Below are 13,060 nucleotides of genomic sequence, written 5' to 3' on the forward strand. Positions count from 1 at the left end.
AAATCATTCCAGGGTCCAGAAAACATTTATCAACTGCATCAAGGAAGGAAGTGGTTCAGATGGACTTTGGCAAGAGTAACTTATGAACACCCAACAATGACCAACACGTGAACACATCACTTGCCTTCAAGACATGAGCCCATTAGGGCGCCAAATGCTGATGATCCAGCCTCCTTTTCTTCCTTAAATCCTTATTCACTCAGTCTTCCTCCATTTCTCTACATTGGCCCAATCAGGCTAATGAGACTTGCACTTCCTCCATCCTTTCCTGCTAGCTAAAGTGGCGATTGATTGGAGGGGTGGGAAAGGCTTTTAACAAGGAAGGAGTGGGATGGAAATAATTAGCACAAATAAGCTTTTCTGCAAACTCCGTCAGTTTGGTTGTTTTGTTTTTTTTTTATCCCCCACCTGTCAGTTTATTTACTGACCCAGACAACATTAGGGATTAACTCTCTCCAAGGAGATGTTAACTTCTCAATGTCAGTGTGTAAATCAATAGCTGTGCTGTAGGCGGGTCACAGCACCGCAATGACGGCTAAATGGAGATGGTAAAGAATAACAAGAGAAGAAGGGACAGAACAAAAGTGTGGAGTTGTGGACCATGAAGAATTAAAGCCACTCGTCCATCTTCCCACTCAAATTGAGACACAAACTGGGAATCAGAGCATCTCTCGGAATGTGTGGGCGCTGAACCATAGAGAGATTATTTAAAAAAAAAAAAAAAAGAAAAGAAAAAGCACAGAAGTGTCAGAGTCACACGGCCAGATGACCAGCAAAGTGGACTTTCCGACTGCTGTGCCATGATTAACTTGGACAGATCTGGACTGAAAAACAAAACTGGAGCAACGGCATCTCTAAAATGCCCTGCGCTGCAAACCACTGAACAACAACAACCACTACACATGGCAAAGACGCAGACAGAACAGGGACAGACATGAACACACAGCAACAACAAAAAAAAGCAGAGAAAAAGCAGAGAAACCAAATTCTCCAACTAGGCACAAACAAAATATCATCCACACAGACTGAAATTAAAAGCTTTTTAAAGTGCATTTGATGCAAATAGAAGATGATGCATCATAAAATCAGAGCTCGGATAACTTAGAAACTTATAAATATATAAAAACTGTCTGGAGACTTTCATTTCTTCAGCCATGAAAAACAAGCGACTTCAAAAGAGCAGAATTTCGCCTTCCCCCTTTATTTAGAAGGAGGAGAAAGTGAAAGCATGGAACACAAGCAGAGCAATGATACTTTGTCAGATACCATTTGCACTCAGAGGCATTGCCTGACATCTTCACATGAAATGTCATCCATCGAGGGCGGTGGCGTACTACCATGTCGTGCCATGAAAATAGCTCTTGTTAGTCTACGCATGCAGTGGATTTTATGAAAACCTTATTTAGTAGGTGGCAGCAGGAAGTGCCTATTGGACTTTTCTAACCCAAAACCTAAAACAAAATTTATAACCACAATAAAGGCTAGCCAAATAACTGTATTTAACACTGCTATTAGTAGTGTTATGGTCATAATCTGAGCATTTGAATAAAAACGTATAACTCAAAGGAACTTGATGTAATTCCTGTCTCACTACTTAAAAAACAAGAGGTTGACATCTCCACTCTATACTCTCTGTCCGGCGTGTTGACAGCCTCTCGTGTTTGCAATGAAGACGAAGCCGCATCAGCGATGGCAAAACTGCCTCAGCAAAGTGCTCGTGTGGACAGACAGACACCGTGCGAGAACGTGTCCATTAGCACCGTTTCGCAAAACACTGTCTGCCGGTGCCCTGGGAATAGCACCATAGAGACGGCTGCTAAAGAAGTACAGTTTCCACGGAGGGGCGGTGCCATGTGATCCATGAGGGATCGGAAAGCTCTCCACAGCAAGAGGACATGATGTTATTTTTAATTTTTTTTTATCTCTTTGAGTAAACAAAACCACAGACCATTTCACTCTTGTTAGGGAGGCAGCGATGTCAGGAAAGAGCAAGAAGAGCATTTGGAGCCTTCCTTTAATTGAAACTACTCTGATTTCAATGAAACACCACGCACACAGAGCTAAATCGCTGTATTTGTTCCATGTGTCTGTGTGTGTATGTACGTGCCTGTGTGTGTGTGAGTGAGTGTGCGTGCGTGTGGTGTTGCGAATTTGGTGTGACAAGTTACATCTTGTTACATGAGCCTGTCTTAAAAGGAGCTGACAAGAGCTTTGGGGTAGACGTATGGAGCGCACAGAGAGAGAGAGAGGAGGAGCGCAGGGCGTGGGGCCCCTCCGGGACCCTCAGCAGCAGCACAGGGAGTCTCCATTCTGGGCCTTCCATCACCTCCTCTGACCCCCCGTGACTCTGTTGGAGGCTGGGTGGGTCACAACAACTTGCCTCTTCGGATTTAAAGCAACAGAAAAAAAAACTAGATGAAGGGTGAAATGCAAGAAGGGAGAAAAGGGGACGTGCAAGAGAGATTTTGCAGAACACCCTCTAATTAATGCTGCATTCCTTTATTTCCAATTGAGCGTCATATTTTAGAAATTGTTTGGTTTAGAAAATGGTCCGTCGTTGCGTTTCCATTACCCCCAGAATTGCGCAAAACCTAAATATTGCAATAAAAAACTGGTAATAGAAACACCTAAACTTCCAAAAGGTTTTGACGCTTTCATGAGGTGGTTTTTCAGACGTATCGATATAGAGGTACATTGCAAAAGTATCATGTAAACACTTTTTTCGTCAGCGAGATTTTACGAGAATTACAGCTTATGCGCTTCACACCATTCAATGGAAACGCCTGCAAATCGCAATTGTACATTGTCAAAATTTTAGAAATATTGCTTTTACTTTGGGAAAACTGTCATGGAAACGCAGCTAGTGTCATTTCTGCACACCTATACTGTATCTCCGCGTGTCACACAGTAGGAAAAGCAGCTCGGGTGAATATACGTATAACAATTCCGTCCACCCCTGGGCAATTTACAGTGATGAGCCCGGCTCCGGCGGCCCGTGCACACCAGCAGAATATATATTGAGAGCGCGAGGCTGCCTGCAGGGCTGCTTTTGGTGCTAAGCGCAGCGCTAAGCCCCACTGACAAAGCCAGCTAAGAATCAGTGAAGCCTTGCAGGAGGAGAGTGACACTGCACCGGTGCAGAGTAAAGCTACTGTAAAGGGGCTCTACCTGCCAAGCCCACTGTTATCCTTTAAAAATCAACTAACAGGATCACTGAGCAGATCCCTCTCACCTTTTTTCCCCTTACAGCTGTTCTCATCAACATCTCGCCTCCTGTCTGTTTGTCTGGCTGGCTGGCTGTAGGTCCGTCTGTCTGTCTGTCTGTCTGTCTGTCTGTCTGTCTGTCTGTCTGTCTGTCTGTCTGTCTGTGCTCAATCAACTGTGCTCTCACCCTCTCCTGCCAAACCCCACACGACTTCTTTCCCTACTGTACAGCCGGCAGTCGTCGCCAACCACAGCCTCTTCTAAAATCAATAACAAAAAAAAAAAAGTGCTCCACCACTGGGTGGATTTATATTCTGACCAATGGAAGTGGCCGAGCTCGATACCAACTAGTGTTTAATTATTGATGCTCGGGCCACGCATCCACTCTGATAAAGTGCACTGGAATAATGAGTTGGGTGGCACGGTAGCGTTTCTGTTGCACTGATGCAGACGCGAGACAAGATGACTTGCACTCGTGGTGAAAAATATGTTTTCCCTTTTTGTTCCGGCCCAGTTCATCTTGCTATTTTAATAAAGTCATTACGGACTTTGATTGAGTAAATAAAAATCTTGGACTTTACCTCGGCTGTTTCTGCACAAAGAAATAATCAGCATTCACTATCTGCCGCATTATATTAAGCTGTCACAATATTGTACGACTGCCAGTGTAAATAGGTTGATTTATGTATAAAGGTTGATTTTTTTTTAGAACGTCTTTATTTATCTGCTACTGTATTTTTATCATTCTTTTGAAGATGATTGACACTCATACGGTGACAGGCTACAAATGTCTTTTCAGTTCTTCTGTGTGTCCTAGAAAAAGTGCCAATAAAACAATGTTCTTCTTCTTCCTTTTCCTAATGACCTCACGATCATCTTAATGATCATCTTAATGATGATCGTAGAAATATGCAAAACATCCATCACGTCGCTGTGATAAAAAAAACAATATTTGCCTTTGGCTTCTATTTATGAGATAGTAAAGCGTATTAATATATTAAAAGATGAGTGTACGTGGATGGAAGAGTAGATATGGCCTGGCAAGAGCCATTGTTCCATGCGAGTGGCTTCTGTTTCTGTTTAGAAACCAAGTAACGAGTTGATATTTTCTCTTGTTTTGTTAAGAAAAAAAAATGACTGTCAAATAACAAACTTTAATGGACACCGCGTGTTAAAGATAGTTCCCCTCCCAAATTGAATTCAAAACAAAATATTCAAATGACTTCCCGCATTCACATGAGCGACTGTGCCAAGGAGACGGAGGCAGTCGCCCGACAAGTGAAGCAACAGGAGTAACCAGTGAGGCAAGTCATCAAACATCTGTCAAGCAGTCACGAAACACCGTGCAAGAGGAGAGCTACGTGATGCCGAGTGCGAGAAGACGCTCTGAAAAACCCAACCGGTCACAATTCAAATCGCTTGACAGGGGAGTGTGCAAAACGACACAGACATAGAGAAACAAGCAGGATATGCTGCCATTCAGCCTGGCCGACATATTCAAAATAAGTAATGTTTTCAGAGGCAACTGGGGTTACTTGTATGTTCAAAACAAATTATCCTTGTTGTGTGTTGAGGGGGATGTCGCGCTGCTTAGGTTTGCAGTCACCACTGACCACTGTTGTCGTCGACAAAATGGAATAATTTTCAGTTTAATGACATACCCTGGTCAGTAAATACTGAAGGACATAACCCAGTCACAGTCATTTACATTGAGATGTCTTGTCCAGGGATCCGATTTAATTCTGCGTTTGACCTTTCTATTGATTTCACGTCCAAACATTTTCCCGGCCTTTTCTCGAGGATGTAGAGGCTGAACAGCTGAACCCAGCTTCCTTGCGACTGTATGAAAGAGCAAAAATAATAAAGTTGGAACCTGACATATTTTTTCATATTTTCCAGTACCTACATCAGTCGAAGGCCACAGTGACAGTAACAAGAAATACTCAGTATAACCTTCACCAGCCTCGAAAACTCTGACTCACATCTGTTCACTGTGTGTCCATCAGCACACTGCCTATCATCCTTCCATCTGGATTACTTTTTTTTTTCTTTTTTTAAAATCTGAGACACCTGAGGGCAAAAAAAAACAACACCCCATGGGCTCTAATCTTGTATCTCTCAACTGTGGCCAAAATGAGTGGGTGTCCAAGACGCACCAGAGGTTTTATCTCCAACCTGCAGAGTGACACCGGGGAGGGTCCATCTAACCCGCACACATGATGAGACACATGCATGTCCAGCGCTTCCAGGGGTGCATCGCCCACAGCCAGAACTCACACAGTTCTCACACAGCCGGCCACCGTTTTTGTCCGCTGTTTCAATTTCGAGCACAAGCAGGTGCAACTGCGTGCGAGTGAATACACGACGAAGGCATGAATTTTGCTCTCTTGTACGTCCATGTCTGCAAAGGCGAGATACGACTCGTACTCAAAGGCTGCAGGCAGGAAGAGATGTTGGGAATAACAAGTGGCGTCGCTCTCAAGGCTTCAGTATGACCAGAAGAATTGCCTGGAGCTGAGTTTCCATTACGCCTAGAATAGCGCAAAACCTAATTATCGCAATATAAAGATGGTAATGGAAAGGGCTAAACTTTGAAAAAAACTCTCGGATATAGCTAAAACGTTTTTACCCTCTCATGAGGTGGTTTTTCAGACGTATCGATATAGAGGTATATCGCAAAAGTGTGACGAAAACACTTCTTTTTGCATTTACGCGTCACCAGACGTTACATATGGGGTCGCGACCAGTTCACTTCAAGTGAAAATGGCGCGTTACGTTTGGATGGAGGAGGAGACGGAATATTTTTTACAAGTAATCAAAGAGAAAAATATAACAAAGAAAAGCAAACATAATTCTCGTAAATCTCGCGGGAGCAGTTTTTACGAGAATTGCGGCTTATGCGCTTCACACCATTCAATAGAAACACCTGCATATCGCAATTTTACTTTGTCGAAATTTTCGAACTATCACTTTTATTTTTGCGAAAAACTGTAATGGAAACGCAGCTCGTGACTGACAAGCTTTAATTTTAGAGCCAATTCAATGCCTGATCTAAAATATTCAGGAGCCAAGGCCACAACAAGCTAAAAAGAGGCAAAAAAAAAAAGACAAACTTTTTGATCCAGTTTTTCCAACCTTGCTCGGCAAAATATCGCCGGTGTAGACGAGGTAGCAAAATATAAGCAGCATTTAATGTGAGACAACAGCAGGGCAAGTGAAAGTAAGGGCTGGTATGTAAATTCAGGAGAAAAAAAAAAAGTCTGTGTGAAAATGCTGCATTTTCAGCTCACTGGAGCTCAGCACATTTGCATTTAATCAGTTTGAAGAAAAAGGTTTTAATGCAAAATTAGTGGCCAAGTCGTTTCCACACAACCGCACACACACTTATATATTCCCTCACACAAAGACACACACACACACACACTGAGGGAACTCATCACTCGGACGACATTTCATTGCGCAATCCATCTTAATCAGCTATCCCATCAGAGACAATATATCCTCCCCTCCATCTCGCTGCCGCTCTCCAATGGAGTGATTGAGGGGTGTAAAGAGGAGGATGTTTCTGCCCACCGACTCCTCCCACAAAGCACACCCCCCGCACCCTCTACGCCCCCCCCCCCCTCCGCCCCCAACCCCCGCCCAGCCTGCCCCTCACTAGGACAGCTCTTAAGTGCTTGTGGGTTTTTATGTTTGTAGTGTTTTATAGGAGTGGGCAGGAGCCAGAGGCTGTTAAAGTGTGGACAGGAGGAGGGAGGCGAAGGCACGGGAGGGAGAGGTGAAGGAGGATGAGTGGAGAGTTACTGTAAATCCAATCTTTATTGAGAGCAGCGTCGACGACAAACAGCGTGTGTGCCCGGCCTACCGGCAGCGCCCCGTTCACCTGATCAATCCAACGGAAGTGCGGTGGGAAGGAAGGAGCGAGAGAGCGAGCGAGAGAGCGAGCGAGGCAGCGCCTCTCCGTCACCCCGCTAACAGCGGGCGCTGGCCACACGCAAGGCAATTATCTCGAGTATGAACAGAGTTTAGACATACATAATCCCCCCGAATTGACTCACTCGACGTTTTCCTCCACCGCTGTGAATCCACAGACACCAGATAGTCGTAAGGATGAACCTGACTTCATCAGATAAACTTCACCAGATAAGGAGGACAGTTGAATTTGCCCGCCGACTGCCCTGGCAAACCAAAAAAGGAGTAAAAAATAAGCTTAACTAGTGCGGCCTGCTTTTCCCATATTTTGCACATGGCTCAGGGGATTGTTTTCTCTGTTTTGCTGCCTTGTTTTTCACTTCAGACGCGCACAACATCCTGTTCCCGACGCCCTCTTTCCCCGTCTCTGCTGCGAGACGTCCGCCAAAGGCAGCCCGACGTGCGGCCGTCAAACGCCAAACGTGGCTGATATCTATGATTTCCATTCGGAGATGCTGCGCCTCGATCAGAAGCAGCACAACGACCGTATCGACAGCGCGCAGTTCGCCCGTATGGGGTTTAATTACCGCAATTAGCTTCAATTGATTGCTTGGAGCTTCAGGGGCAAAACAGTTCCTCCTGGCCCTACAGAGTAAGTGAAATAAAAAGCCACACTGCTGAGCTCCGTGTATGAAAAAAGGTTTCGTTTGTTTTTCTTGCCTGTTCTCATTCTAGGAGGAGAGCCATTTTCTGAACTAACAGTCGGTTTTGTAACTGTTCTCACGCCTCTTCTCTCTCTCGCCATGCCTCGCTTGCTGCTCCCCTTTGTTTTTGATGTCTTATCTCTTTAAGTGTGGCTGACATCACTCTCATCACTCAGAGCCTCTTAGTCAATCAGTTAGTCATCCAATGAAAAGGTCGCCTCGCCGACAATGCCGCCACAGAAACGGTTATCCGGCCGGGATAATCGTCCCGTCCCCCAAAAAAATTATCCTGACTCCGCGGTCCAAAATTCCTCTTTGCAAGTACCCCGTACCTGCTTGTTGCCATGGCAATAAAGTCCATGACTCAAATACTAGCCCGAGTCCCTCCCTGCCTCTCTTTTATCCTCTTTCTCCCACTCCTCAAGGCCCCCCCGCCCCTCACTTTTTGTCAGTCAGCAGGCTGACTCTCACTCTCCAGCTCCCATCCCTCAGTCATCGCTCCTCTGGCGCTGTCGCGTTTTCCTGTCCTCCCTCCCTCACCTTGTCTGCTAAATGACACTTTACTGGCTGTTTTCTCTTGTTAATTCCACCCCACTTTGCATCCTGGGACTCTATAAAAGCTTTTATTAAGCACACGCCCCTACATAAAGCAGGTGCTAAAGACACTGAAACAAATTCCAATTACTTCTAACGTGCACGCAAACACAAACATACTGGCCTTAACATTTGCATGCAGATGTATGCGTGAATACTTGCGTGCACACACACACACACACACACACACACACACACACACACACACACACACACACACACACACACACACAGGTTGCCATAAATAAGAGTCAATATAGTCAATGGATTCTGGCACAGAATACACTTGCTGACAGTCAGCTGCCCATGAAGATCTATTATTTTCTTCTAAAGTCTCATCATCAAGCATCATTCAGACGTCAGCTCTGTCTCATTTCCTCTTTATTCCCAGACTGGGTCAAACTGTCGATTACGTTTCACCCAACTGCCCAAAACAGCGTTGTGGCGCGAAGTTTGGATTTACATGAACGGCCCTTGGGCTCCATCTAGTGGTCACTAGAGAGACTAACTCGCCAAATGTTAAAAACAACATAAGACAAAGGAACATGACGGCGCAAGCTGACTTTTCGCACCATAGGCTTCAATTGATCAAAATATGTCACATGACAAGGACAGTATGCGCCATATGGAAAACTTAAAGAGAGTATAAGATTTGTCACAGTGTGTATGTAGCTTGATTATATTCGCTAAGACAACGCTCACTAAGACGTGCTTTTATTTACTTAAGGCCAAGTCAATAAAAGTTTAAATTAAATTAAGGGTGTTGATGTGTTTAGCTGTGATCTATTTGGCATCAGCAGGGGTTTCCGCTACTATGCAAAACGACAAAATAAAATTAATAATTGGGAAAAGGAAGAAGAAGTTGCAAAGTGTTTAAGGATTTTTGAAATGGATTTTAATTTTTTTTTATTATAATCCATATGTTAATACTATATGTAATAATGAAACAACAATGTCTTTCCAAAATAAGAACAATTGAGGTTACTATATATAATAATTACAAATTTTAAATGTTATAGCTTGTATTTAATTTCTTCACAAATTAAAACACATTGGGAATTTAAACAGCAAAACAATTAGCCAGAAGTAAAAAAATCAATCAGGATAAATTAGTTAGATTTTTATATGCTCTCACTTGGTGAGCATCTTGTTTGACATTTAAAGGTCGTATCATATAATTTAACCCTGACTTATTGCACATATTGGAAGTTTTATTTCAAAGCAGTCCACACATAATCTGTTCAGAGCTGAGACTTGGCTCAGATCTTCCAGCTCTGCTCTTGGGCAACTTTGCCTCCTTTTGAAGTTCCCAAGGAGACCGTCATCATCCTCCCCATTCTAAATTCCTTTGTTGCTCGCTTATTCACAGGTAAAGTCTGTACACTTTTTGGAGTGAAGCTTCAACATACAAACGTGTGACAGCTGTCACCTCCCAGAAATCATCACAGCCACAATAACAGCACAAGGTGCCCTCACAGGTGTTTTGTGCTCAGGTTGTTTACAGTTTCAATGCATCACACTGCTCGTGTGCCTTCATTTCCCACTCCCACAGCCATTCATTAAGTTGTTGGAAGCAGAAATTTGCTGACATACACACGTACATACCTGCATTGACAATAGCATCTATCTCCAGCTTTGTAAGGTCGCCGCTGTAGAGGGAAATCTTCTGGTCCAGCTTTTCATTCCTCTGACAGATAGTTTTGTCAGAAACCGCTGATAATTTAACAGAGACACACAAAGGTACATTCAAGATTGGTAGGACCAACCTAATCAATATAGGCAAGATGTTAATTTTTTCTATTAAAACATTTATATAATCTGATATAAATCTAAGTCAAACTATAAATGATCCATCAAGTAGGTGGGACCTGCAAGAGGAGTCCATACTGGGATGTCGTCTAGTGGGACATAACTTGCAGTCCTATAGAATTGACGCCTGTCATGCACAGGTTGAGACAGCAAGAAATCTGTAAGACAGCAGGGAAGCAAATGTCAGTATATTTTTACCAATGGGGAGAAAAAGAGATTTCCTGAATCTGTCCATTTTCTCTCACATCCTCCCCAACATTAAGGGTTAATAAGTTTGGAGGGGCATTTTTGCAACTTAATATATGCTGACAAACAGACACGTCCGCAGCTTAGTATATAGACAATATAAGGAGTGACGCGTATGCTTTGTTTTGACCATGGGAGTATGGCAAAGGAAGAACAACTCATCACACAAAGGACTGGGGGTCAGCATTAAACCCATGACCTATTTGCGAAGAGGTGACAGAACTAACTGTCCAATCCAAGTTCAGCTTGGGGGTGCTGGAGCTTATCCAAGCTATTTTAGGGTGAAGGTGGGGTGCACCGCAGACAAGACATCAGTTTATCACAGGGCCAGCACGAGAAGACAAACCACTATCCACACTCGCACCTACAGTTAATTTAGAGTCACCAATTTTACCCTGACATGCATGTCCTCGGACTGTGGGGCGAAGATGAAGTATTAGAGGGAAGACAACGTGCCTGGAGAGAACCCAGACCAGGAGAGGGTGACCTCTGAGAGGTTGCACACCGGAACACCTGCGTCAGAATGGAACCTACAACTTAATTGCTGTGAGGTGACAGTGCGAGATGTAGATGATGCTCTTTTGCTCACGTTTTCTCATGTTATCTCTTTTTTTAAGCATTTGTTTTACTATTTTTGATATGCAACTCCATCTTTCTTTTATATTTCTTATAGCTTATTTTTCTATGCTTTTTTTAAGTTACACTTTGAGTTGGAGCTGTCGTTGCAACAAAAAGTGATTTCCCATAGGGCAGTGGTTCTCAAACTTTCTCTGTCACGCCCCACCTTGGAGGAAGAAAATTTTCCATGCCATGTCTTGAGGCATCCCGATGAACCTGTTAGTGGCCCCATGTCTCAAGGACAAAGTTGACTTTTGACCCCATAGACTTGCATGGCATTAGGGTTAGCGATATGGCTGGAATTAGGGTTAGGGTTTCTGGGCTCGTCATGGGCAAGAAGCCCCCAATTTGACGTGGCTGTCTCTTGAGGGATCCCGATGAACCTGCAAGTGGTCCCATGTCTCTAGGACAAAGTTGACTTTTGACCCCATAGACGTGCATTAGGACAGTGGTTCTCGAACTTTTTCTGTCATGCCCCACCTTGCACCTGCATGTCTGTTCACCCTCCACCCAAATAACAAACACTGATTTGAAGTACAGTATATTACTAATTAATGTAAAAAGAATTATCCATAATGTGTGTATAGTGATTTAACAGCATGTTCATGGTTTTGTATTACTGAACAGTGATTCAGAGCTTGACATGAGATTTAGTCATGCGTCTGCACATGTTTCTCTTTTAGGGGACAACAAGTTTAAGTTTCTAAGAAAGTGTGACGCCGGGTCTTGTTCGAAGAGCCTCACCCTTGGTCTCCTTCCAGTTGCCCTCGGCGGACTCTAGGTTCACTCTGCGGGCCATGGCGCTGAGCGATCCGGTGTGAAGAGCCTGGACCACCGCCACTGAGCTCACTCCCGCGGCCACACCGAGGACGACTCTCCCCAAGAGGCCTGACGTCTTCCTGGAGCTAGCCGAGCAGGTGCTACCCGCAGCGGACCTCCAGAGTGCCTCTGAGCGAGCGGTGGTTGAGAACTTCTCCGCGGTGACAGGGCTGCGGGTGCGGGACAAACCTACTGCTGGCTTCCGCGCACAGTGGGGGATTCCAGGTGACAGCACGTGTTTGAACCTGACACCCACCCCCTGGAAGTTAGCCCGGACTCGGGACAGAGGGACTTTGCAGTGTGGAAGAAGACTGGACATTTGCAGCGCCATGTTTGAACAACACCGTACAAACGGACTGTGTGCGAGGGGCACATACAATGTCACGACAAACACTTGCGGGGTTTCGCTTTCGATTTATATACGAAGCAACCTCCTGTTTGTGCAGCTTCCTGATCTGGAGCTGCGTCCCGGTATCATATGCCATATAAGGTTCGGGTGGAATGTACCACTTTCAGGAGGGACAAGGGGGGAATTAAAGTGGTTTGCTGCTCTGTGTTTCTGCCACCAGATGGCTTTCAGACTTGGCAATGTAGTGTAAATGGACGATAAAACTACAGTATATGAATAATGCTTCAATTTAACGCGATAAGCTAAGACACACAGAGCAGGTTCCTCTTTTCCTGTGTAACACAAAGTTCATCCCCGGACGAACAGGACTTGAGAAAACCGACATCAGTGATCCCTTCATAACTGTTGGAAATATGGGAATGAAGAAAACAATTTGACGTGGTCATAATTGCCTTGCGAAATTTTTGGAGGGAATAAGAACACGATTTGACATCGTCACAAATTGCGTGCAGAATAATTTGGAGCTTGTAGTTTCAGCCGAATTTCAATATGATGGCCCCATCAACTTGACAGGCATCATCATTTTGTATACATGAATACTGCAACTTCATATAATGTACTTTGACCAGACATTTGGATGACCTGTCCACTGTCCCAGAGAAAAAGTCCCCGATATGCCCCACAAAATTGATAATGACATTGTCAATGTCGCCATTTTTGTTTCATGATGAAAATATTTAATGATTTTTGACAACCACACTGAAAATTTCACTCTTTTTTATTTTGTAGTTGTGGTCACCTAAAT

General features: G+C 44.2%; 1 protein-coding gene across 5 annotated transcripts in view; it reads right to left on the reverse strand.

Moving 5' to 3' along the window:
• The window catches only part of macrod1 (mono-ADP ribosylhydrolase 1), a 98,797-nt gene extending 86,207 nt beyond the window's left edge, over positions 1–12,590 (reverse strand). For 2 of the 5 annotated variants that reach the window (XR_012929010.1, XM_076046673.1), the window contains exons 1-3: positions 11,832–12,311; positions 10,283–10,381; positions 10,020–10,127 (exon numbers count right to left, since the gene is read on the reverse strand). Coding sequence is in view for 4 of the 5 variants with exons in the window: in XM_076046673.1 (XP_075902788.1) it covers positions 10,020–10,127; positions 10,283–10,381; positions 11,832–12,237 (613 nt within the window). In the remaining variant the exon portion in view is untranslated. Of the gene's footprint in view, positions 1–10,019; positions 10,128–10,282; positions 10,382–11,831 lie in introns of all 5 variants that reach the window. The other 3 variants (XM_076046672.1, XM_076046671.1, XM_076046674.1) reach the window with 3 other exon arrangements.
• Positions 12,591–13,060: the final 470 nt, after the last annotated feature.

This window comes from Nelusetta ayraudi, unplaced genomic scaffold, assembly GCF_046127955.1.
Source record: "Nelusetta ayraudi isolate G7.1 ecotype Tasmania unplaced genomic scaffold, CSIRO-AGI_Nayr_v1 ptg000090l, whole genome shotgun sequence".
Classification (NCBI taxonomy): Eukaryota; Metazoa; Chordata; class Actinopteri; order Tetraodontiformes; family Monacanthidae; genus Nelusetta; species Nelusetta ayraudi.